General features: G+C 42.4%; 1 protein-coding gene across 1 annotated transcript; it reads left to right on the forward strand.

Moving 5' to 3' along the window:
• Positions 1 to 277: 277 nt before the first annotated feature.
• Positions 278 to 22,499, forward strand: CUNH13orf42 (chromosome unknown C13orf42 homolog). The gene is made up of 4 exons (XM_070000033.1): positions 278 to 685; positions 19,402 to 19,549; positions 20,488 to 20,728; positions 22,322 to 22,499. Exons 1-4 carry the CDS (start codon positions 278 to 280, stop codon positions 22,497 to 22,499), a joined length of 975 nt encoding a protein of 324 aa, XP_069856134.1.
• The last annotated feature ends 497 nt before the right edge of the window (positions 22,500 to 22,996 follow it).

A 22,996-nucleotide genomic window follows, 5' to 3' on the forward strand; every position in this document is an offset into this window, starting at 1 on the left:
CTGTCTCCATCCGTGGAAGCGCATGGAGCGCGCTGGCACGGCCTGGCGCCCGGGGCCGGCCGGCACCCTTGCTGCTGACCCCGCAGATCCTCGCGTGGCGCTGCATGGGTGAGACCCGCAGGCCCCTGGCCCGACCCAGCCGGCGCGCGCTGGGATTCCTGAGCCTCCTGCCGGGCAGATGGCGCAGGGCCTGCATGTGGGCTCCTCTACCACCAGCTAGATCAGGTGGCGGCTGCGCAGGCAGCTGGAAGGGACCCACAGACGGAAACCCGGCACCATGTTCAGAAAGATCCATTCAATCTTTAGCTCCGGTCCCCAGAGGAAGGCAGCCGCCGAGAGCCCCTACTATCCCGGAGCCGGCCCCAACGTAAGGCTCCTTCGAAGCACCTCCATGTACGTGGTTGGGGACCACGGTGAGAAGTTCAGCGAGTCCTTAAAGAAATATAAAAGCACGAGCAGCATGGACAGCAGCCTGTACTACCTGCAGCAAGAGGGGGACCGGGCGTGGATGTACTCGCGCACGCAGGACTGCCTGCAGTATCTGCAAGAGCTGCTGGCCCTGCGCAGAAAATACCTCAGCAGCCTCAGCGACCTGAAGCCGGGCCGTGCGCAAGGCTCCTCCTCCACCTCCTCCAAGTCCTCCAAGGGAGGCAAAAAGCCCTTTGGCCAGTCCAAAGAGACCAAGGTAAGCGTGGCAGAGCAGCAGGACAGGGTCCATGGAGGCTCTTCCCAGAACCTCAGGCATGTGTAGCTTGATCAATCTGGTATCTTATGAGCAAGGGGTCGGTCAGTAGTCCTCAAGGACTTTTCCTGGCCTGGGAGGGGCCTACTCTCCTGCTTATTTGTTTGTGTATTTATTTGGCTGGTATTAGGGCTTGAACTCAGGGCCCTTAGCTTTTCCCTCAACAGGTTGGTACACTACCACTTGAGCTGTATAGCTCTACTACTTCTGGCTTTTTTTGGTGGTTAATTGGAGATAAGAGTCTCATGGATTTTCCTACTTGGGTTGGCTTCAAACCATGATCCTCAGATCTCAGCCTCTTGAGTAGCTACTAGTAGGTGTGAGCCCCAGCCCCCAGATTCTTGCTTACAACTTCTCATGCTGAGGATACAAAGAAGAGCGGTGAGGAATCTCAGAGCTGCCTGGTGGGATTTTGCATCTGTCACTTGTGGCCAGACTTTATAGATGAGATAATGTTTGTATGGCATTTGGATGATAACAAAAAATTTCTCAGTAAATTATTGCTACTTAAAAAAAAATACCGTGATTACATAGAAAAATCCCAGCAAAAAGTGAAATGTTCCCATGTTCTAGATCATTCCTAGTGTCTTAGTGTTTAACTCCCAGGCCAACAAAACAAGTGGAAGATTTTCTTCACTACTGACTTGGTGGGTATGGCACAAACAGCTGGGGGCTGGCAGGAAATTGTCTGACAGCTTAGCTGGGCACTGAGGTCTCCAGCCAGATATATGCATAATATTAGTGTGTTCATCTTGTCATTTATGCTTTCCAGAGAGTTTTGTAACTCTTAACGTTTTCTTTTTCTTTATTGTGAAAATACTGTACAGAGGGGGTACAATTACATGGGCAAGATAATGAGTACATTTCTTATCATTGTAGCCTTCTCCTTTGTTTCCCCTTCCCATCCATTCCCATCCTCCCCCTGCCCCTCTACCCAATCCTCCCCCCACCCCATACCAAAGTTGTAAAGTTCGTTTTGGACATAACGACTTGTACTTCTCATTGTTGCAATGGGTCCACCTGTATCCCTATTTAAACGATTTGTTTCTCCCCTTCCCCTCCACAAATTATACCGACATCAAATACAGTGAAAGCAGGGGTTATACTGTGGGGGAGGGACATACAAAGCAACAAAGAGATAATCTTATAAATGTTCTTAACGTTTTCTTGAACATACATGTAATGCCAGTACAGAAGGTGGGGAGATGCTGCCCCACCATAGGAAATGGACATGCAGTTAGCCCATCTTTATCTGCCAGATTACCTGGTGCCAGTGGTAACCTTCCCAATTCGTTCAGTTTCTTTTCCTTTCATTTTCTCAAATTCATTTTATGTGTTTTTCATGTCTGTAGTTGAGGCTCTTTTGTTGCCCATTTCTGCCAAGCATTTTCCTGATAGCTAGACTAGAAGGCATTCAGAGCAGGCTTGTCTCTGTATTTGTGACTGGCTCCCTGGAGCATCCTGCAGGCCATACAACATCCATTAATGTTGAATGACTGATTGGACTGTTATCAAATCTCTAGGACTTGGCCTAACCTTACCGGTTTCAACTGTCTGCATTTAATACCAAAAGGGACTAGTTTAAAATCACCATTTTAACGGCAAAAGTATGTCAGTGTTGGGCTCTATAGAAAAGTCTTCCAGAATTGGGCCTCTGAGCCGAGGCCTATGGCCAGTCTGTTGTAGATCCATGAATCAACCTCTTTCTCTTTGGAGGCCACCTCTGATGACAAAGATGATTTTAGGGCTGCTAGGTTTTCTTGTAGCTTGAATCTTCTAGGGTTATAGGCTCTGTTTAGAGATGCTTTTGGTTCCATAGATAGGGGAGAATGAGAACCATGTTCTGTGGTCCCAAGACATCATGACAGTCCTTCCTTCCCTCTCTCTAGATAACAGCCCCTGGACCTGCTTTCTTTATCTGTTCTTGGCAGGAAAAGTGTCCTTAAAACTATTTTGATTAAGAAAAGTGTCCTTAAAACTATTTTGATTGAGATCCACAGCAGTAAGAAATATATCTTAGGTGTTGACCAGTTTAGCCAAACATACAACCAGAGAGAAAGTTTTGAAAAATAGATTTATTTCTCCTTCTTTGCTTGATACTGTGATCTCACAAGCCACTGCTGGGGTCCAGAGAGGTACAGAGTGTCATACTCTGGAGTTTTAATTTTAGCAGGCAGATTGAAGCATGAATGAAGTTTAAGACATAACGCACTAAGATGTCCACTGATCTGCTATCCAATCACTCTGAGGAAACCTTGAGCCTAAGAGGGAGGAGAACGTGAGAACAACCTGGAAAGGAGTTGAGCCCGGGGTTAGTATAGCAAGCCCCCAGAGACCTTGCATGTGGGGGTCCCATGCAGTCCCTGTGGCAATCTGCTTCTCCTTCAAGGCAAGAGGTGATTGTAAAAATGAATTTAAAATGATTTTCGGCATTTTAAAAGCAAAACAACAGCAATCTGATGACTTTTACGTAAGTGTTGGGCATGAGCTGCAGTTTGAGAGTCAGGGTCTGGATGTCTAGATGCTAGAATGTCCAACTCAGGGCCTGATGCACATTGCAGAAGGATAGCATATTTGAAATGGAGTTGTCCCAGAACGTAGTCTATGAATGGACAAAGTGAGAGCTTCCTGCTCTGGGTCTCTTCATTCTGTCTGTCAGGGCAGAGAAGCTGTGACATTCTCCCATTCTTCTGTCCTTGTGCCTCAGCCATGACACATCAAGGACAACCAGCTGTTATCCTTCACTTCTGATCATCTTCTACTTCTACATGTAGAAGGTAAGCAAGCCCCACTCTACAGATGAGAAGTGTGGGGCTCCGAGGCACATAAGGATTCATGAAAGGCCAAGTTCTTAAGGGAGAGCCAGGTGTTTTTGTTTTTTTTTTAAAAAAAACCAATCTGTACCATATCAGAACTCACATCCTTGTTCAGTTTTACCAGTACCTTTCCATTTGGAAAACACATTTTGAGCACAAGTGTTTGGAGTGTGCAGCTTGGGATACAGCAAGGGGCTGCTTTATCCTGTGCTTCTGGGCCTGCAGGAGATGCCTGTCTGTGACTTAGCATGAACTCTGTGCTAGATATCTCCTGAAGGGGTTCTGAATGACTCGGTCTCTCTTTTCCTAGGAGAAACATGGCTAAAGATGACCAGAAATGTATTAAAAAAAACTCCTCTGAACAATTCAGATATAAAATTTTCTTCCATTCTTCCTTTTCTTCACTTAGTTACTATTGATTCTACTTCATCCAATGTCTCCACTGAGTTTGTCCTATCTACTTTTGCACTTCTCAACCTGCCTTAGGAAAAGAATACAAGGACGGTCTTTCTACAGGCATGTCATCATAGATAGGCATTGCAGCCTCCACATATTCCAGCACAAGTATTTCCTCATAGCTCATCCTACAAAGAATCTGAAGTGAGCAAGCTACACTCCAGAATACTAAACTAGCAGCAGAAATTAGAACATCAGGGGAGAAGAAACATCTATAGAAAGTCAACATCACACAAAAGCATTTGTAGATAATGTGTCACTTCAGTTGACACATAGATGGCAAACTTTAGATTTAGCTCTATACTTGATGGAAGTTAAGATAAAAGAAAGTTGGACTCATTTCACAATTCTCATGATCTAAGAACAACTATGTATATTACTTAGGGTTTTATCCTAAATGAAGGTTTTATCCACTCCATAACTTTGAATTCCCAAATCTCTCAGTATTTGATCATGGAAACCTTAGGAGACATGGTGGATAATGCTCTTAATTAACATTGTGGTAACCATTCATGAATACATTATTTATGCATCCCTCAATATACTTATCAAATTCATGCTATGAGTCAGGAAATGTTCTAGATGCTGGTGAATAACCCAGAGAACCTGTCCTCATGGTGCATCAATCTGAAGGGTCATTAAGCAAGGTAGTAAGCCAGTGCAGAGTTTCTGGTGAAGATTTCTCAGAACTTCAGTTGTAACAGTCAAAGATTGGCCTTGAGCTGCATTTTCTTTTTTTTTTTTTTAATTGTGAAAATACCATACAGAGGGGTTACAATTACATGGGCAAGATAATGAGTACATTTCTTATCAGGAGCTGCATTTTCATGAGGGCTGAAGGATGCATGAGTGTGTAGCCTCTGCTTGTCCCTCTGGGCCCCGTGGAGAATTCAGATGCCCAAAGTACAGAACAACCACCTTTCCAACATCCTGTGAAAATTCGCTAAAATGTGATTCATCCCAGGAGACAGAAAAGCAAAATGTTATCCTGCTGGGTTTCTTGCAGGACAACACTTTTCCTTTACTCCCACATCTTAACAAAAGCCAAGTGGCCCTTGTTCCATTTATTCTCAGGCCATATCTGGGACAGATTGGCTTCTGCCTTGATTTTTCTCTCCTTACCTGTTCCTTGATGCTTTCCTCAAGTAGTAGTCCCATCCTACTGTAAGGCGGCTGTGGAGTATTTCACTTCTCCTTTTCTCCTCCTTAGAGCATATCTCAGTTTGGTGTAACAAGATAGTTTGAGCCCATATATGTACAACAGGTTTGCATTCCAAGAAATGAGCTAGTAGGCAACTTTGTCATTGTGTGACCATGGGAAAATATCCTTACACTAACTAGGAAGATTAACCTAGAGTAGCCCATAGAGTCATAACGGGCCACCATCATTTGTATGTGGGCTCTGTTGATAGAAATATCAGTGCATGACTGTAAATGGAATCATATAGTATTTGCACTTTTGTCTCTGACTTACTTCGTTGACTCTAACATTTTCCAGGTTCGTCCATATTGTAGCAGGCATCTGAACTTCCTTCATTTTTTAAAAAATGCCCAATTGTACAACTTTTGGTTTCTCATGGGAAGTAGAAAGGAAAGTCTGTAATTATGTTGTTTCTGACAAGGACATTTGCTGTCATTAGGGGAGGATACCTCTTTACATTTTTAGGGCTAGATAAACAGGTACACAACCAGCATTCCACTATGAGAATTAGACCCTATAAGTGGAGCCTGGCCTGGGTGACTACAGAGAAGAGCTCCGGGCGGCTGGGCACAGAACTGACTGGTAGAGAGAGGGAGGCTGTTTAAGGCAGGCCACAGTACGTTGGAACACTTAAGCCTCATCAACTCGGATGGTTTTGGCTGTGTATTTTTAAAGATTGAAGTTATTGGTTACTATTTGTCAGAAGAAACCTAATTAATTAATTAAGAATTATGTGTGCATTACAAGCTATGAGAAGCTGGCATGTATGTGTGCCTAGACTGAACTAATTACAAAATGAACACCCATTCCTGTCTCCTGACTAAAGAAATTCACCTGCTGGGGCTGGGAAGGTGGCTCAGTGGTAGAGCGCTTGCCTTGCATGCCTGAGGCCCTGGGTTCGATTCCTCAGCACCACATAAGCAAAAAGAAAAAAGCCAGAAGTGGCGCTGTGGCTCAAGAGCTAGAGCGCTAGCCTTGAGCTGAAGAGCTGAGGGATAGCGCCCAAACCCAGAGTTCAAGCCCCACGACCAACAACAAAAAAAAATAAATAAAATAAAATAAACCAAAAAAATTATTAAAAAAAGAGAAATTCACCTGCTATAAAAACGATTTTAAGACAGGCACCAGTGGCTCACACTGTAATCCTAGCAACTCAGGAGGCTGAGATCTGAGGATCATGATTCAAAGCCAGCCCAGGCAGGAAAATCTGCAGGACTCTTATATCCAATTACTACCACAAAAATCTAGAAGTGAAAATGTGGCTCAAGTGGTAGAGCACTAGCTTTGAGCACAAAAACTCAGTGACAGCATTTGGGCTCTGAGTTTAAGCCCTACAATAAGCACAAGAAAAGGAAGAAAGAATGATTTCAAAAACCAGTTGAGCTCTGGAGAATGGCTGCCCTAAAACAGTTTTATTTTGAACATAGTTAGCTTTCAGAACCATTTTCTATTAAGACCACACAGTCTTCATTCATAAAATAAAGGTAGAGTCAGAAGCAAATAGCAGAAGGGTCTGAATCTAGCGCTGTAAGTAAAGATTCCAAATCACCCATAGATTAATGGCATATGAGATGGGAAATGGATTCTGGTTTGCAGTTCTGGGAACTACTTTTCAGATGCAATGATACTAAAGCACAGATTTTTCTGTATAGTTACAAGGGAGTAGATACAGGAATCTATCACTTGGCCCGTATCTAGTTTGCAGAGTTGAAAGGCAGTAAAAATTCAATATGAACTGCAAAGAGTATTCCATTATGCTTGGCAGAACTTTCTGCAAGATGGCAGGCAGTGTAACAATGATGGATAACAGAGCATGTGAGGCCTGCAGTCACTTGTTCTTAGTCAAGCCACAAAATATGTGTTTGCATTTCCAAGCCTTCCCTCTACACAAAAGCTCTTTGCCCTGCCTAGAAACAATACCTCCTCTTCCTTTTCCTCTCCCTCCACTCTGTTCATTTGGCCGACTTCTTATCCTGTGAGCACTTCCCCAGACTGCCTCTTCTCACATATGCAATCTGACTCTGTAGATTCCCTCTTCCCTGAGTCAGAGCTCTCCCTCAGCACTCAGCCTATGTGTTGAAATTGTCTGTTCATTGGCTAATCCTGGCCACTGACTGTGAGCTCATCTAATGGACAGTTCATCTTCTCATTGATCCTCTTAACTCCAGTCTCTAGCAGAAGTCTAGGCATGTGGTAGATGTACAATAATCAATAGCCTGAGAAACCCCAATAGTAAAAGAAAAAAAAGGTTACAGAATTTGGTGGTAGACTGGGAAAAATCAAAGGTCTGCTGTTTGGATGAGTAGAGATTTGCCTTTTCTTTTTAATAGAGTAAAATGTTGGTTGAGTATGTTATATGATCAAAGCATTCATTGTGTACGTGACTCAGAGCCCACCATCAAAAAAATGCTTTTTAGTTGTACATTTTTATGATGACATTTGTTTGTTAGGTAAAATTTATGAAACATAGGAGATATAAGAAAAAAAAAAACTTACAAATCCTACCATCTAGAAATGATCACTACATGAATTTTAAGTGTATCTTTTAAAATCATTTTTCTACTAGTGTAGTTGCATTTAATATGTAAATAAAATGAGGATGTCTTATTAAATTTGTATTGCAGCTATCTGATGGATAGGCTTGCTTGTTTATTCATTTATTTGGTGGTACTGAAGACTTCTCACTTGCTAGGCAGATGCTTGAACCCTACCTTTAGTCATTTTGGCTGTGATTATCTTTGAGATAAGGTCTCTCTTTCTGCCTGGGATATGCTGTGATCCTCATATTTGCATTTTACACTGTAGGTGGAATAGAATGTACCACTCAATCCACATATCCATTTTTCTGTTTAGGTGGGGTCTTGCTTTGCTCAGGCTGGCCTGTAACCACAATCCTCCTGATCTCTACCTCCTGAGTAAGATGACAGGCTCGAACCATTGGCACTTGGCTGTGTTGGATGATTTTTTTAAGCACAAATTTTCCCCATTCTTGAGTTCTAAGGTTTGAGTGATCTCTTGAACATCTGAGACAAAAAGGGATGTGGCACCAAGTGACACATGGCTTGATACATACTTACAATAAGAAATTATTCATCATTCACCTGAAACTAAAATTTAACTTCCAACTTGTATTTTATTTGCTAAATCTGGAAGTGTGTGTGTGTGTGTGTGTGTGTGTGTGTGTGTGTGTGTGTGTGTGTGTGTGTGTGTGTAGATGTACATAGGCATGTGTAACGTAGAGTAGATTTTGTAAACCAAGTTTTAAAGACAAAAACTTTAACACATTATTTCAAACACTTATCAGACTTTAAAAATAAAGTACATCTGGGGCTGAGAAGGTGGTTCAGTGGTAGCATGCATGCATGAGGCCCTGGATTCAATTCCTCAACACCACATAAGCAGATAAAGCCAGAAGTCGTGTTGTGGCTCAAGTGGCAGAGCGCTAGCCTTGAGCAGAAAAGCTGAGGGACAGTGCCCAGGCCCAAAGTTCAGGTCCCACGACCGACAAAAAAAATAAAAATAAATACATCTTACTTTATGAGCTATAAAGCATTTTAAAACAGATTTCTAAAGGTGTGATTAATGGGTAAAACTAAATAGATGGTTAACTTTTAAAGAATCTTCTTTATATATGTGATGCCATGAAATCTGTTTCATTGTTCACTCTCCAAGTGAACTCTCAAGTCAGTAAGTACCATTTCATGCTGAGTAGATTGATGGCTGCCAGCCCTTGGGTAGCTTTGGGGTGGAGGACTAGGGAAAGACCAAGGCAGGAAAACAGGATTGTGGTCTTTAGCTCCAGTACCCAATATTTGGTCATGGGCGGGGATGAGCGTGGGCATAGGGGTGTTTGAAAGTTAACTTGATTACCAATGGCTAATGATTAAATCAGTCATACCTGTGTTATGGAGCTTCCATAGCACCCCTCCCTCCAAAAAAAGAAAGAAAGAAAGAAAGAAAGAAAGAAAGAAAGAAAGAAAGAAAGAAAGAAAGAAAGAAAGAAAGAAAGAAAGAAAGAAAGAAAGAAAGAAAGGACTGGGATCAGAATGCTTGTGCATGGTAGGGCAGACCTCATGAAGGTTCTAGAGTGTGGCACCCTCTGCTGCATGTGAGTATCATTTACAATAGGCTTTATACCAACAAAACAGTAAACACATCCTTGTCCTGTGAGCCACTCTAACAACGTAGTTGAAATTAGCAAGAGATTGTGGGGATGCTGACTTACAACTTGGTCAGTCAGAAGCACAGGTAAAACAAGCTGGGGCTCCAGTCTGGCATCTGAAGTGGTGGTGAGGGCAATCTTGGGGACTGAGCTCCTTACCTGTAGGATCTGGCACTGCTCCAAGTAGATAACCTCAGAATTTAGAGGACATCTCCTTACTGTCCGCCATAGAACCGGTTGCTCACCTGATGTGCAGGGAAGAGTCACAGAAGTTTTTTGGGTGGATTGTTGATGTTTATTTATATGTACCAAGGTTTCGCTCATCTAGAGATCTTTCCCCTTTAAAAATTTTTTTAAATATATTTTTATTGTAAAGATGCTGTACAGAGGAGTTACAGTTACATGAGTAAGATAATGAGTACATTTCCTATCCAGCACTATTACCCCTCCTTTGTTTCTCCCCCAACTTCCCTTTCCTCCCCACTTCCCCCCCTCCAAGTTGTAAAGTTCGTTTTCAACATAGTGTCTTGTACATCTCTTTGTTACAATGGGTCAACCTGTATCTTTGTTTCAGCATTTGTTATTTCCCTTCCCCTCCCCAAATTAGAATAAAATGTATATACAAGATGCAGGGCACCAGAATCAAATACAGTGAAAACAGGGGTTATACCATGGGAGAAGGACATAAAAAAGAAACAAAAAAAATCACATAATACATTAAAAACAACAGTGACAAAGATAAAACCTCTTGTGTCCCTATCTTGGGGTTTATTTCACTTAGCATCTTCTTATATGGTCATTTGTACATAGTTTTTGACCTTTTCTGCTTGTCTGGCAAGATTATCCTAGACATATACTAGTTATTGCAAATAAGGGAAACCATGGGACCTATGAGTCTTTGGGTCTGGCTTACTTCACTTAATATAATTTTTTCCATGTTTTCTATTTCCTAACAAATGGGGGTGGTGCCATTCTTTCTGATGGAGGCATAGAATTAATATATATATAGATATCTATATCTATATCTATATCATATTTTCTTGATCCATTCATCTACTGAGGGGCATCTGGGTTGCTTCTGCCTAGCTAGAGCAATAAGACAAGATGCAAACATAGAGGGGATCCAAATACAGAAAGATAAGGTAAAACTCTTCCTTTTTGCAGATGACATGATCTTGTATTTAAAGAACCCCATGGTCTCCACTCCCAAGTTATTCAAGCTGATTTGAAGCTTTGGCAAAGTAGCAGTGTATAAAAGTAACCCTCAAAAATCAATGGCTTTTCTGTATGACAATAATAAGAAGAACGCAGCTGAAATCAGGAAAGCAACTCCTTTTATAATAACCTCCTGAAAAATAAAATTCCTAGGAGTTAACTAAAGATGTGAAGGGCCTCTGTTATGAAAACTTTAAAAACCTGAAAAAGGAAATCAGAGCAGAACTAAGGAAGTAGAAAAACCATGCTCCTGGATTGGGAGAATTAATATCCTCCCCCCCCCCCTTTTTAAAAATCTCTTTGTGTTGATTTTTTTACTTCACTGATTTTTGTAAGTTTTATAATTGTTAAAAAACTGTACAGAGGGGTTATTGTTACATGAGCAAGATAATGAGTACATTTTCTATATGCAGGGCACAGATATCAAATACAGTGAAAACAGGGGTTATACCTTGGGGGACGAACATACAAAGAAACAAAAAAAAAACACGTGGTACATTATAAATACGTTAGAACCAATAGCAAGAAAGACAAAATAATATTTGTGCCCCTATCTTGGTGATCATTTCACTTAATATCATCTTATATGGTCATACGTATATATCTTTTGACCTTTTCTGCTTGTCCTAGACATGTACTAGTTATTGCAAATAAGGGAAACCATGGGACCTATGTTTCTTTGGGCCTAGCTTACTTCACTTAATATAATTTTTTTCCAAGTCTTTCCATTTCAATTTCCTAACAAATGGATGGAGGCATAGAATTCCATTGTGTATACACACACACACACACACACACACACACACACACACACACACACACACATCACATTTTTTTGATCCATTCATCTATTGAGGGGCATCTGGATTGTTTCCATATCTTAGCTATGGTACATAATGCTGCAGTAAACATAGTTGAGCTGGTGGCTTTAGTATGGTCTTGCTTGTGATCATTTGGGTAAATGCCTAAAAGTGGGATTGCTAGGTCATAGGGGAGCTCTATGTGGAGTCTTTTGAGGAACCTCCATACTGCTTTCCAAAGTGGTTGAACAAGTTTACACTCCCACCAACAATGCAGTAGGGTTTCCTTCTGCCACATCCCCTCTAGCATCTGTTGTTATTAGAATTCTTGGTTATAGCCATTCTAACTGGGGTGAGGTGGTATCTCAATGTTGTTTGATTTGCATTTCTTTTATGGCTAGAGAGGTTGAGCATTTCTTCATGTGTCTATTGGCCATTCTTATTTCCTCTTCAGAGAAGTTTCTCTTTAAGTCTTTAACCCACTTTTTATCAGGCAGTTGTTTGAGTATTTGTTGTTGGGGGATTTAATTTTTTGAGTTCCAAGTATATTTTAGATATGAGACCCTTGTCCATTGTTTGGCTAGTGAAGATCTTCTCCCAACCGTGGGCTTTCTATCAATCTTGCTAGCTATGTCCTTTGGCATGCAGAAGCTCTGCAGCTTCATGCAATCCCATTTGTCCAACCATTCTTTGATCTGTTGTGTTTCTGGGTCTCTATTAAGAAAATTTCAGCCTGTGCTAAGGAGACTTGGGTTTCTCTTATTCATTCCTTCCTTTAATGTTTTCAGGGTGTCTGTTTTGACGCTGAGGTCTTTGATCCATTTGGAGCTGATTTTAGTGCAGGGTGATATATAAGGATCTAGCCTTAGTTTTCTACAGGTGATTAACCAATTTTGCCATTCTATTTTTAGCTCCCTTATAGAAGATTAGGTGGCTATAGGTCTGTGGGTTCATTTCTGGGTTTTCAGTTCTATTCCATTGATTTCACTGACTTTTTTTCTTCAGCTATGGCAAGTCTACCAATTATTTAGCTTATGTATTGAAAACTTTTATGTGGGTGTGTGTATGTATGCATTTAAATGCCAATGACTGTACTGTACAATAAGCTGTCTGTTCTTAATAACTATAATTTTTATTATAAACTACCATTCACTTTTCATAAAACTTCAGTCATGGGTATCTATTTCCTTCAGTACTACAATCCAAATGGAGAAGATAAATGTTACTTTTGACTTGGTCCTGAAACTCCATCTGAAGTATGGCAGGAGTTGAGCTCTGAAGATTTATCCTGAAAATCTTCTCTCAATGATGTTAAATTTTTTGTGGGTTATTTTGAACTGTTTTGCATTTAATCTCACCCAGTTGAATGATCCAATGGAGAACCATTTTCCCAACCCAGACCAATTCCACATTTTTTCCCTAGAAATTACATTACTATTAGTGACATTTAGACTTACAGCTCTGATTAGCCCAGAACAGTGTTACCACAATGCTATAGAAATAAAAAATACCGTTCATCTGCAACTTATGATGGTTCAACTTTCAATACTTTGACTTTATGATGATGTGGGAGTGTTGCCAGGCAACATTCTGCCTTTCAGTTTCTGTGCAGTGTTCAATAAAATGCATAAGATATCAAACACTTTGTAAAACAGGCTTTGAGTTAGATGAACTTGACCCAACTGTATTCTCATGATGGTTAATGTAGGCTAGCGCTGAGCTGTGATACTTGGTAGATTAGGTGCATTGAATGTACTTTCTGCTTATGATATTTTCACATTAATGTTAGTTTATCAGAATGTAACTATTGCAAGTTAACAGGGCATCTTGAGAAATATAGAGTTTTTCAAATCTGTCAAGTTAAATTCCAAAGTCATAAATTAGCAACACTCAATTGATTGGCAAATATAACACTAGGTAATGGTACATATGCTAGTCATATTAGTTGGCTCCAAAAGTAGTTATACTCCATGTCAGGCACTGAAGTAAATGTTGATGTCTAGAGATGAAGACAATGCTTTCTCTTAAAAAAAATCTTTTTGATGCTAGTCTTGAACTCAGGGCTTGAACATTGTCCTTGAACTTTTTGGCTCAAGGCTAGTGGCTCTAAAGCTTGAGCCACACAGCTCTACTTCCAGATTTTTTGGTGCTTAATTGGAAATAAGAGTCTTATGGACATACTTCTCCAGTTGGTTTTGAACCACAATCCTCAAATCACAGCCTCCTGAGTAGCTAGAATGACAGGTGTGAGCAGCCATGATCTGAAGCAGCAACTCCCAATACCATAGCTGGAATCACACTCATGTGATGAGGTTGCATGGAATGGAATCAGGTAGAATGACATTAAGATGCATTGTACATATAAGCCGACATGCTCCAGTGTAATCCCTTTGTACAACTTCTTAAAGACAATAAAAGTTACAAGCAAAACATTAAGAAACCATGAGTGGAACTGTGGCTCAAAGTGGTAGAGTGCTACTCTTGAGCTCATGGACAGCACTCGGGGCCCTGAGTTCAAGTCTCATGACTGACAAAAATAAAATAAAATTTATAAACAGAATTCTTTGAGTTGCCAATGTCCAATCTGTCTAATGGACTTTTCTTCCTGATCTAGCTTCGATCCACGATACTCAGATCTCAGACTCCTGAGTAGCTAGGATTGCAGGTGTAAGCCACCTGTACCTGACATCAGATCTAAGATTTTTATATTTAATTTTTTTCACAAGGGATTTTAATTATACTAGATCAGTTTAAATAAACTGAATCTGAAAATTTGAGAAGAGTTACTGTGCACAAGATTAAAGCAAGAAAGATAAAGAGGAACTGAAGTCAGAGAATGTGAATTTGCGAAGAATTAGGGAAAATACTCTCATAGGCACATTAAGTTTTTTTGTAAAATGGACAGTCTGCCTACTGCAGACTTCAGAAAATGGAGAGACGGCATAATTATAATGTTGTGGGTGGAGGGAAAGGCAAAATTAGTCCTCCAACTAGACACACTTTTGACAGTGGGAGAATCATCCCTAAACTGGGATGATTCCTGAGCAAAACAGGAGGTTTGGTTACCTTGATGATAGGAAACTACTAGAATCCTCAGCTTTTAAGACACATTGAAGCCAGGCACTGGTGTCTCACACTTGTAATCCTAGCTATTCAGGAGGCTGCGCTCTAACCATGACAGTTCCAAGCCAGTCCAGGCAGAATAGTCTTTGTGAGACTCTTATCTCCAATTAACCAGCAACACCACCCCCCACTTCAGCCCCCTAGGAAATGGAGGGATGGCTCAAGTGTTAAAGCACTAGCCTTGTGAGCACAAACATGAGGTCCTGAGTTCAAGCCCCAGTATTGAAAAAAAATATCGAGGCAGCAGCTGTGTCTAACCAGAAGACAGGACTAGATGCAAAACACTGAACCTAGGAAGCAAACAAGCCTCAGGAACACAAGCAGAGAGATCCTGCCCAACAGAAGGCCTGGGTAAGGTTTGGGGCAGGGAAAATACACCCTTTTGGGTGGGATGCTTTCCTTCCTAGGTAAGGTGCAAGGAGCTAGGAGGATCCCTGTGTGTTAAGCACCAGGAGGTACACAAGAGTCTAGGGAACTTAGTTCAGGAGCTTTTGTTCTCTGTCCTCATTCACTGTATATCCTGATCAGTTGTTGGCTCCTTTGTCCTGTGGCTTCATCATCATAAGATGCTTCTCCTGGCTCTAGCAAAGGCAGAGAGTAAGACTAGAATTATAACAGGGGCTACATTAAACTTTGAGAATTTAAAGAAGCATTCAGTCATTCTAATCTGTTCTCCTTAAATTGCTTTTTCTTTCTAGCTTCTTTTTTTTTCTGGAAGTAGGAAGCCTTCCCTCAAGCCTGGTGCTAGGGGAACCCACAGAACAGGAACTGTAACACGCACATATATGCAGCCCTTGGCACCCTGCCTTTGTCCTTTTCCTATTTAGACTCATAGCTGTTGTTCAAATAGGGAAGACAGATTTCTAGAATGTCTTTCTGGTTTTGGTTAAACAGAATAAAAAATTCTTGCTTTACCATATTTCTCTCTTTACCATATTTCTCTTTCAGTGTGGCAGTGTCACGGGAGACCCAGGCCAGAGGCCTAGCTCCAGGGTTCAACACGGCCAGTTCACTTTGATGTGCCAATTAAAGACATAAGTAGAGGTGAAAGTCAGGGAAGGGAGATTGGTGAACACACTGGCTGCTTTGGGGAAGAGTACAGGGTAAACATTTCAGCTTATCTTTGGAGTGCTCACGTGGGCTTTCCATAAAGCAGAGGAAGAAATGGGGCAGGAGTTGCAATATACATGATTAAGGAGCCCTGGGCAAAGTTTAACCTGGTTGGTCATTATTTCAGTTTTGGTCCTGTGAGGAACTGAAGTTGTTATCACCATTGTCACTGGAGAAGGGCCATCTGGTCCCCATCAGATGACTCCTCTTGCTCCAGGGTACAGCCTCATCATTACAGATAATTGCCCTCCTTTGGTAGGTGGTCTGTCCTATAGGATCACTGTTGCTTGGGGGTAGTTTTATCTTTTGTCACAAAGAGATATCCTAGCAGTCAGTCCTGTCATTTCTGGAATCCAGGGTGACTCTAGGAGAAAGAGACTGAGAGAGAAGGGGACAGGTACAAAATGGAGGCAGAGATGTCAGTGAGTTATACTGCTGTTAGTTAACTCATGGCCCCAAGCAAGGAGTCACTTTTTTTTTATTCTTTCTTTTGCTGGTCCTGGGGCTTGAAGTTAGAGCCTGGGTGCTGTCCCTGAGCCTCTTTGTGCTCAATGCTAAGTGCTCTACAACTTGAGCCACAGTGCCACCTTGCTTTTTCTGAGTAGTTTATTGGACCTAAGAGTCTCATGGACTTTTCTGCCCAGGCTGGCTTTGAACCATGATCCTCAGATTTCAGCCTCCTAAGTAGCTGGGATTACAGGTGTGAGCCACTAGTGCCTGGTTGGAGCCAATGCTTTTTAGCAAAAGCAGTTTCTTATTTTTAGTTATTTTATTTTATTTTTTTGGGGGGGGCCCGTTAGTGGGGCCTGAACTCTGGGCCTGGGTGCTGTCCCTCAGCTCTTCAGCTCAAGGCTAGCACTCTACCCCTTGAGCCACAGTGCCACTTCCGGCTTTTTTCTTTTGCTTATGTGGTGCTGAGGAATCAAACCCAGGGCCTCATGCATGCAAGGCAAGCGCTCTACCACTGAGCCACCTTCCCAGCCCACAGTTTCTTATTTTTAAGCAAGCAAATAAGTGACTGTATCTGGTCTTTGTTGGCACCCCCAGAGTCAAACCTGTGGCAAGGGTCTCTAGTAACAGACTTTGAATTTTTCATTCCAAAGCAACCATTGCAATGAGAATGACCTCTCTTCTGTTCTCTTTGTCCTTGAGATTACTACTTTTCACTGGTCTTTACTTTTTTTTTAAAAGAGTCTGTATAAGTGCATTATTAATCTTCCATTTTTTAATGGTACTGGGCATTGAACTGAGGACCATAAGCTTGTTAGACCTGGCATTGTCATTTGAGCCACTTCCTCCAGCCCAATCTTTCATTTTTAATAAAAAGATTCAGGTCTACTGCACTATTCACAATAGCCAAATTGTGGAAATAGCCCAGGTGTCCTACAATAGATGAATGGATTCAAGAAATGCGGTACCTATACACAATGGAATTTTACACAGCCATTAGAAAGAATTATATTATATCATTTTGCAGGGAAATGGAAGGACCTAGAACAAATTATGCTAAGTGAGGTAAGCCAAGCTCAGAGAGACAAAAGCACATGTTTTCTCTCATATGCAGAAGCTAGATCTAAAAATACCAGGACAAAATAAATTATACAAGGCTCCAGGCATTTCCACACATTAAGACCAAAGGAGAATACTCTTTGGAGAGAAACAGAAAAGCACAATGCCCATGTGCATCTGATTATACAAATAATATTTATCAAAATGAACTCCAGGAAATGAAATAAAGAGTTTTTTCTCCCTTTTCGCTGTTTTTGTTTTCTTTTCTTTTGGTTCTGTTTGTTCATTTATATGTCTTTGGGAGTAAAAGAGGAGGCACAGAAATGGAGGGAAAAAGGTGAAAAAATGAAGCAATGGTACTCACTGGACACTATGTTGAAAATGAACTATACAACTTGTGAGCGAGGATGGAAGAGGAAAACTTGGAGAGAGTGATAGAAAGGGTGATATTGTCCAAAAAGGAAATGTGCTCTTTTCCTGACTTCTGTGACTGTAACCCCTCTGTACATCACCTTTATAATAACAATAATAATTTTAAAAAAAGATCCAGGGTTATGTTGTGGCCCTCTACTATATCTTATTAAGAAAAACCTTTGTAATTAAAACAAGGAAAAGAACCCATAATTTAAAAGTGTTTCCTAGTATTATAAAGCACATCCATATCACAAAATAAGTGACGCACATAGAAATGTCATCCTTTTCCCCCAGCATGCCGGTCTGTAATGTAATCCTAGTTGTTGATAAACCATTCCCATGTTCCACTTCCAAAATGCCCACATAGAATGAAAAAATTCTACATTAGGTGAAAATGGCCCATAATAACAGAACTTGAGGAGGGTTCTATCCCTTCCTAAATGTTTTAGTTCACATGTTGGTTCTGTCTCTCTCATCTGGAGTTCCCCTATATGGCGCTCACATGGTGCCTGGACTTGTTAGTGGCTCTCAGCTCCCAGTCCTTTGTGAGACATGATGAAGAAGATGATAACTTGAGATGGAGAAGGGCAAGTCAGTACAGAAGCTGAGACTTGCTTGGGCACTGAATAGATTTTTCTGACTTCATGTTTTATTGTTTGTTATACTTCTCAAGTAACCATACTAAAATCTCTGTAATTTTATCATCAGGAAACATGACCAGAGAAAGACTAATTATTTTGCCTAATGTCAAATCTGTGACCAAGAAAGAAGTAGATCTTATTGGACTTTCGTTTTCTCTCTCTCTTTCTTTGAGATAATTGGAAATCCATTGACCTATGGCAATTATAGATCTGGACTGCTTGCCTTCTATCCATAGGGCACTTACGTTTACCTTTAACAATTTTAATTGACACACAATAGTTGTTGATACTTATGAGATACAGTGTGACAATTCAATATATGTATTAACTGTCTAATGATCAAATCTAAGTGCTTAGTATTTTCCTCTCCTTAAGCATTTATAATTCTTTGATATTGTTGCTGTTTTGTTTTTGTGCTAGCACTGGGCCTTGAACTCAGGGCCTCAAGTTCTTACTTGGCTTTTTTTGCTCAAGGCTGGTGCTCTATCACTTGAGCCACACTTTCATTTCTGGCTTTTTTGGTGGTTAATTGTAGGTAAGGGTCTCATGGACTTTGCTGGCTTGGCTGGCTTTGAACCTTGATCCTCAGATCTCAGATTTCTTAGCAGGAAGGATTGCAGCTATGGGCCATTAACACCGAACATTTATCATTCTTTTTTGGGGGAACCTTCAAACGTCTCTCTTCTAGTTATTATAAAATAGATAATAAATTGTTCAAACTGTTGACACCCTATCACACTGTAAACCGTTAGAACGTGTTCCTCCAAATGAACTATATTTTGGCATTTATTGTCTCACCTCCTCCAATGTCCCCTCACAACTTCCTTCCTCACATGACAATTCTACTCTCCACCTGTATGACATGAACCATTTCATTTCTTCGTGTATATTATTTGCTTTCTGTGCCTGAGTTATTTCACTTAGATGATAACTTGAGATGCCCCATCCATGTTGTAGAAAATGGCCATTTTTTTAATTGCTAGAGAAGTTTCTATTGTGTGTACACACGCCACATTTTCTTTATCCATTCATCATTGATAGGCATTGTTGATTCTATATAGTGACTATCCCATTTACCTTTGAAACCCCACAAATTCCTAACTCTGCGTTTCGTTTTTAACAGCATATAATCTTTTCAGCATCTCTGACTTCTGTGTGTGTGAGGCATTCAGTGGCCCTGACCACTGTGTCTCCTCCCCTTCACCTTAACAGAAAGCATCCTCAAAGAAATATTCCCAGTTCAGTTCCGATGTGGCCGAGGCCATTGCTTTCTTTGACTCCATCATCGCAGAGCTGGAGACTGATAGGTGCCCAAGGGCTGCTGAGGCCGACGTGCCCAATGAAGACGTGGATTTTGATGGTGAGTACTGGATAGATACTGGAGCTGAAGGTGGCAGGGCTGCAGGTGGGCTTCTCAGACAGGCCTCAGGAATCCCACCCCTCCCCATCAAAGGGAGCCTTAGCCCTGCCCTAGCACAATAAGCCCTGGCACCTCCCTTTGATCCCTTGAGGGACTTCCTGATTTAGTTGTTCCTGCTGTCTCTGCTGTAGTCCAGGCCTCCAATGCTTGGACAATGTTTGGATAAAAACTTCCATACAGTCTACTTAACCCAGCTCAGATAGGGTAGAATTTTCCCAAGACTGGATTTGGGAAAACAATGGAGAAATGATGAAAGAAAGAATGGATCCGTTGGGAACAGTTTCAGCTTTATGAGATGAGAAAGTTCTAGAGATTATGTGTACAATAATGTGAATACACTTAATAGCATGACTGAATGGCAGACTTACAAATGGCTAAGATGGAGAATTTGGTGTTATACATACTGACCTAACACTAGTGGAGTATGAAGACAGGAGGGGCTCAGAATCTGCTCAGGCCCCTAGTAGTATGCCTGTGCACTCTCCCTGAGCTTTTGCACTCGAGGCTCTACCACTTGAGCCACAGCTCCACTTCTGGCTTTTTGATAGTTAATCGGAGATAAGAGTCTCACAGACTTTCCTACCTGGGCTGGCTTTAAACCATGATCCTCAGATCTCACCTTCCTGAATAGCTAGGACTATAGGCATGAGCTGTTAGTGCCTGGCTGTCCTCCTTCTGAATGGAAAGCATATTCCGTGTTATGGCTGCACCATAACTGGAAGGTCAGACCCTCTTGGCTTGACTGTCAGACCCCCAGGAGCTCACCAGGATGAGCAAGGTTGTCTCTACCTGTCCTCAGCCTGCCCACTATCTCCTTTGCCTCTGTTCCTCCTGATAGTGAGTCCTCTGTGCCAGGAGCCCTTGCTTCTCTCTTCTAGTGGCCACCAGCTCCCGGGAGCACAGCCTACATTCCAACTGGATCCTGAGGGCTCCACGCAGACATTCTGAGGACATGGTCAAACATGCTTCACATAGCCCTGAAGGCCAGCTGCGAAGAAGCACTGAGCGCAGGACCATTGGCATTCAGAGGAGGCTTGAAAGACACCCCATATACCTTCCAAAGGCTGTGGAAGGGGCATTCAACACCCTGAAATTTAAGCCCAAAGCTCATAAAAAAGAGTAAGTACTTCAACTAAATAGTGTAACCAGAATGATTGCTTTTGTCCAAGTTTCTGTAGTGCTTCTTTCCTTCTCTCCCTCCCTCCCTCCATCCCTCCCTCCCTCCCTCCCTCCATCCCTTCCCTCCCTCCTTCCCTCCTTCCCTCCTTCCCTTCCTTCCTTCCTTCCTTCCTTCCTTCCTTCCTTCCTTCCTTCCTTCCTTCCTTCCTTCCTTCCTTCCTTCCTTCCTTCCTTCTCTTTCTTTCCCCCATTCCTCCCAATCACATGCCTCCCCTTCTAAAGTGGTTCTGTGGTGTGTGTGTGTGTGTGTGTGTGTGTGTGTGTGTGTGTGTGTGTGTGTGTGTGTGTGTGTGTGTGTGTGTGTGTGTGCCATTCCTGGGGCTTGATCCTCAGATCTCAAACTCCTGAGTTGCTAGGATTATGGGCATGAACTTCTGGCACCTGTCTGGAGTTTTCTTTTTTTCTTTTCTTTTTTTTTTTGGTGGGGGGGGGGGGGGTCCGGTCGTGGGTCCTGAACTCTGGGCCTGGGCGCAGTCCCTCAGCTCTTCATCTCAAGGCTAACGCTCTACCATTTGAGCCACAGCGCCACTTCTGGCTTTTTTTCTTTTTGCTTATGTGGTGCTGGGGAATTGAACCCAGAGCCTCAGACATGCAAGGCAAGCGCTCTACCACTGAGCCACCTTCCCAGCCCCCTGGAGTTTTCTTTAAGGTGCTTTGCCACCCCCATCCTATATGCCAACATTATTCTTGTGTAGTTGATGTGGGGAGGACTGATTAGAATGATTTTTTCCCTGGTACTCTAGCCTGGTGGACTGCTATCCCTGCCTGGGAACCTGCTTTAGATCTTCATCTGCCTCCTTCTCTCTCTAACCCACTTCCATAGTCCTTCTGCTTTGGGCTTCACTTTCATCCTCTACCACCCAGTGCCATGGACACAGGGTGTGCCACTAGTCTTTAATGAGAGTTCAGGGCTGAACAGAGAAGAGTACCAGGAAGGAAGAAGTAGCAAACTGAGAAGCAGGGGCTCCTTCCTTAGAACACATTGGCCAGACTCTGAGGTAGAGGACTTCTTGCTGGCTAGGCCCCTCTGGGGCCATCTTGGCACTTTCTCTGGTGGCCTCCCTCCCTTGAGTTCTCCCCCCTAGGCCTAGGTACCTGTCTAGTTGTGTAGTACTGGAAATTCTCTCTTGCCTTGGCCAATCCAGTCCATCTTGTAAGGCCTGGTAAGAGGCACCCAGCTGTTTCCTTTGCTTCTGCACAAATAATTCAACTCTACTAGAAACAAGGTTCCCTAGATAGCCTTCTCCTCCCACAATGACTAGACTTATATTACATGTCGTGAAAGCAATCATCAACAACAAAACCCCATACCATGACCCAGCCACAATCCTTGCTTTTCTCCTTCCAGGCCAGGCCAAGGCTCACCTGAGGTCCATCCACAGCCCCCTTGATGCCACTGCTTGATACTTCCTGAGACCCTGGACTGGGGGGCAGTCTGATGCCCTCCTCAAGAATAGTGGTATTCCAGGCATCTCTTCCTTTTGTGCAGTGGCCAAGCTGAACCTAAACCTGTGCTTCATTCCTCCCTTGCAGACTGGGGAGCTCCAGACAAATCCTCTCCCACTTCTCCGGAGAAGACATGGACTGGGATGCAGAGCTCTTTGCATTAGAGCCCCTGGCATCTCCAGGGGAGGACCACTACTGCGAGACAGAGAACCCCAAGGGGCAGTGGCTGCTTCGGGAAAGACTCTGGGAGCGGATAGTGCCCTGACTCCATAAGGGTTCCTTGACTTGTCTCAGGCTGGTTTTCTGAGAAACTGTCTACTTTCAGTGTGCATGAGATGGTCAATCGAATGCAAAGAAAATGGTAACACAACCAACTTCCTCAACACTGCATGCTGGTGCCCAGCTAGTGCCCAGCTCATGCCTAGCTAGTGCCAAACAGACCTGTGGCTTCCCAGATAACATGCCTCAGGGAATGTGGAGCCTGGGTTTCCCCACATGGTGGATGGGTGGGCAGGAGTCTAGAGCCTGGCTGGTGTGTCCTGGCTCAGTCCTGATTATTTATAGACATCTGCACAAGGGGCACTTGCACTATGCTCAGTACCAGGAAATAACCCACCCCTGGAGCTCTGGGCCAAAGTTTTCAAGAAGATCGTCCCTGTTTCCTGGGCTTAGAAACTTGTTGGTTTGCTTCTACAGATGACTTTTTGTGCAGCTAAGGCAGCACAAAAAAATTCTCTCTAGATTTTCTCAGAGTTTTCTAGG

The sequence above is a fragment of the Dipodomys merriami genome, unplaced genomic scaffold, assembly GCF_024711535.1.
Source record: "Dipodomys merriami isolate MVZ:Mamm:240054 unplaced genomic scaffold, mDipMer1.0.p SCAF_56, whole genome shotgun sequence".
NCBI classification, from domain to species: domain Eukaryota; kingdom Metazoa; phylum Chordata; class Mammalia; order Rodentia; family Heteromyidae; genus Dipodomys; species Dipodomys merriami.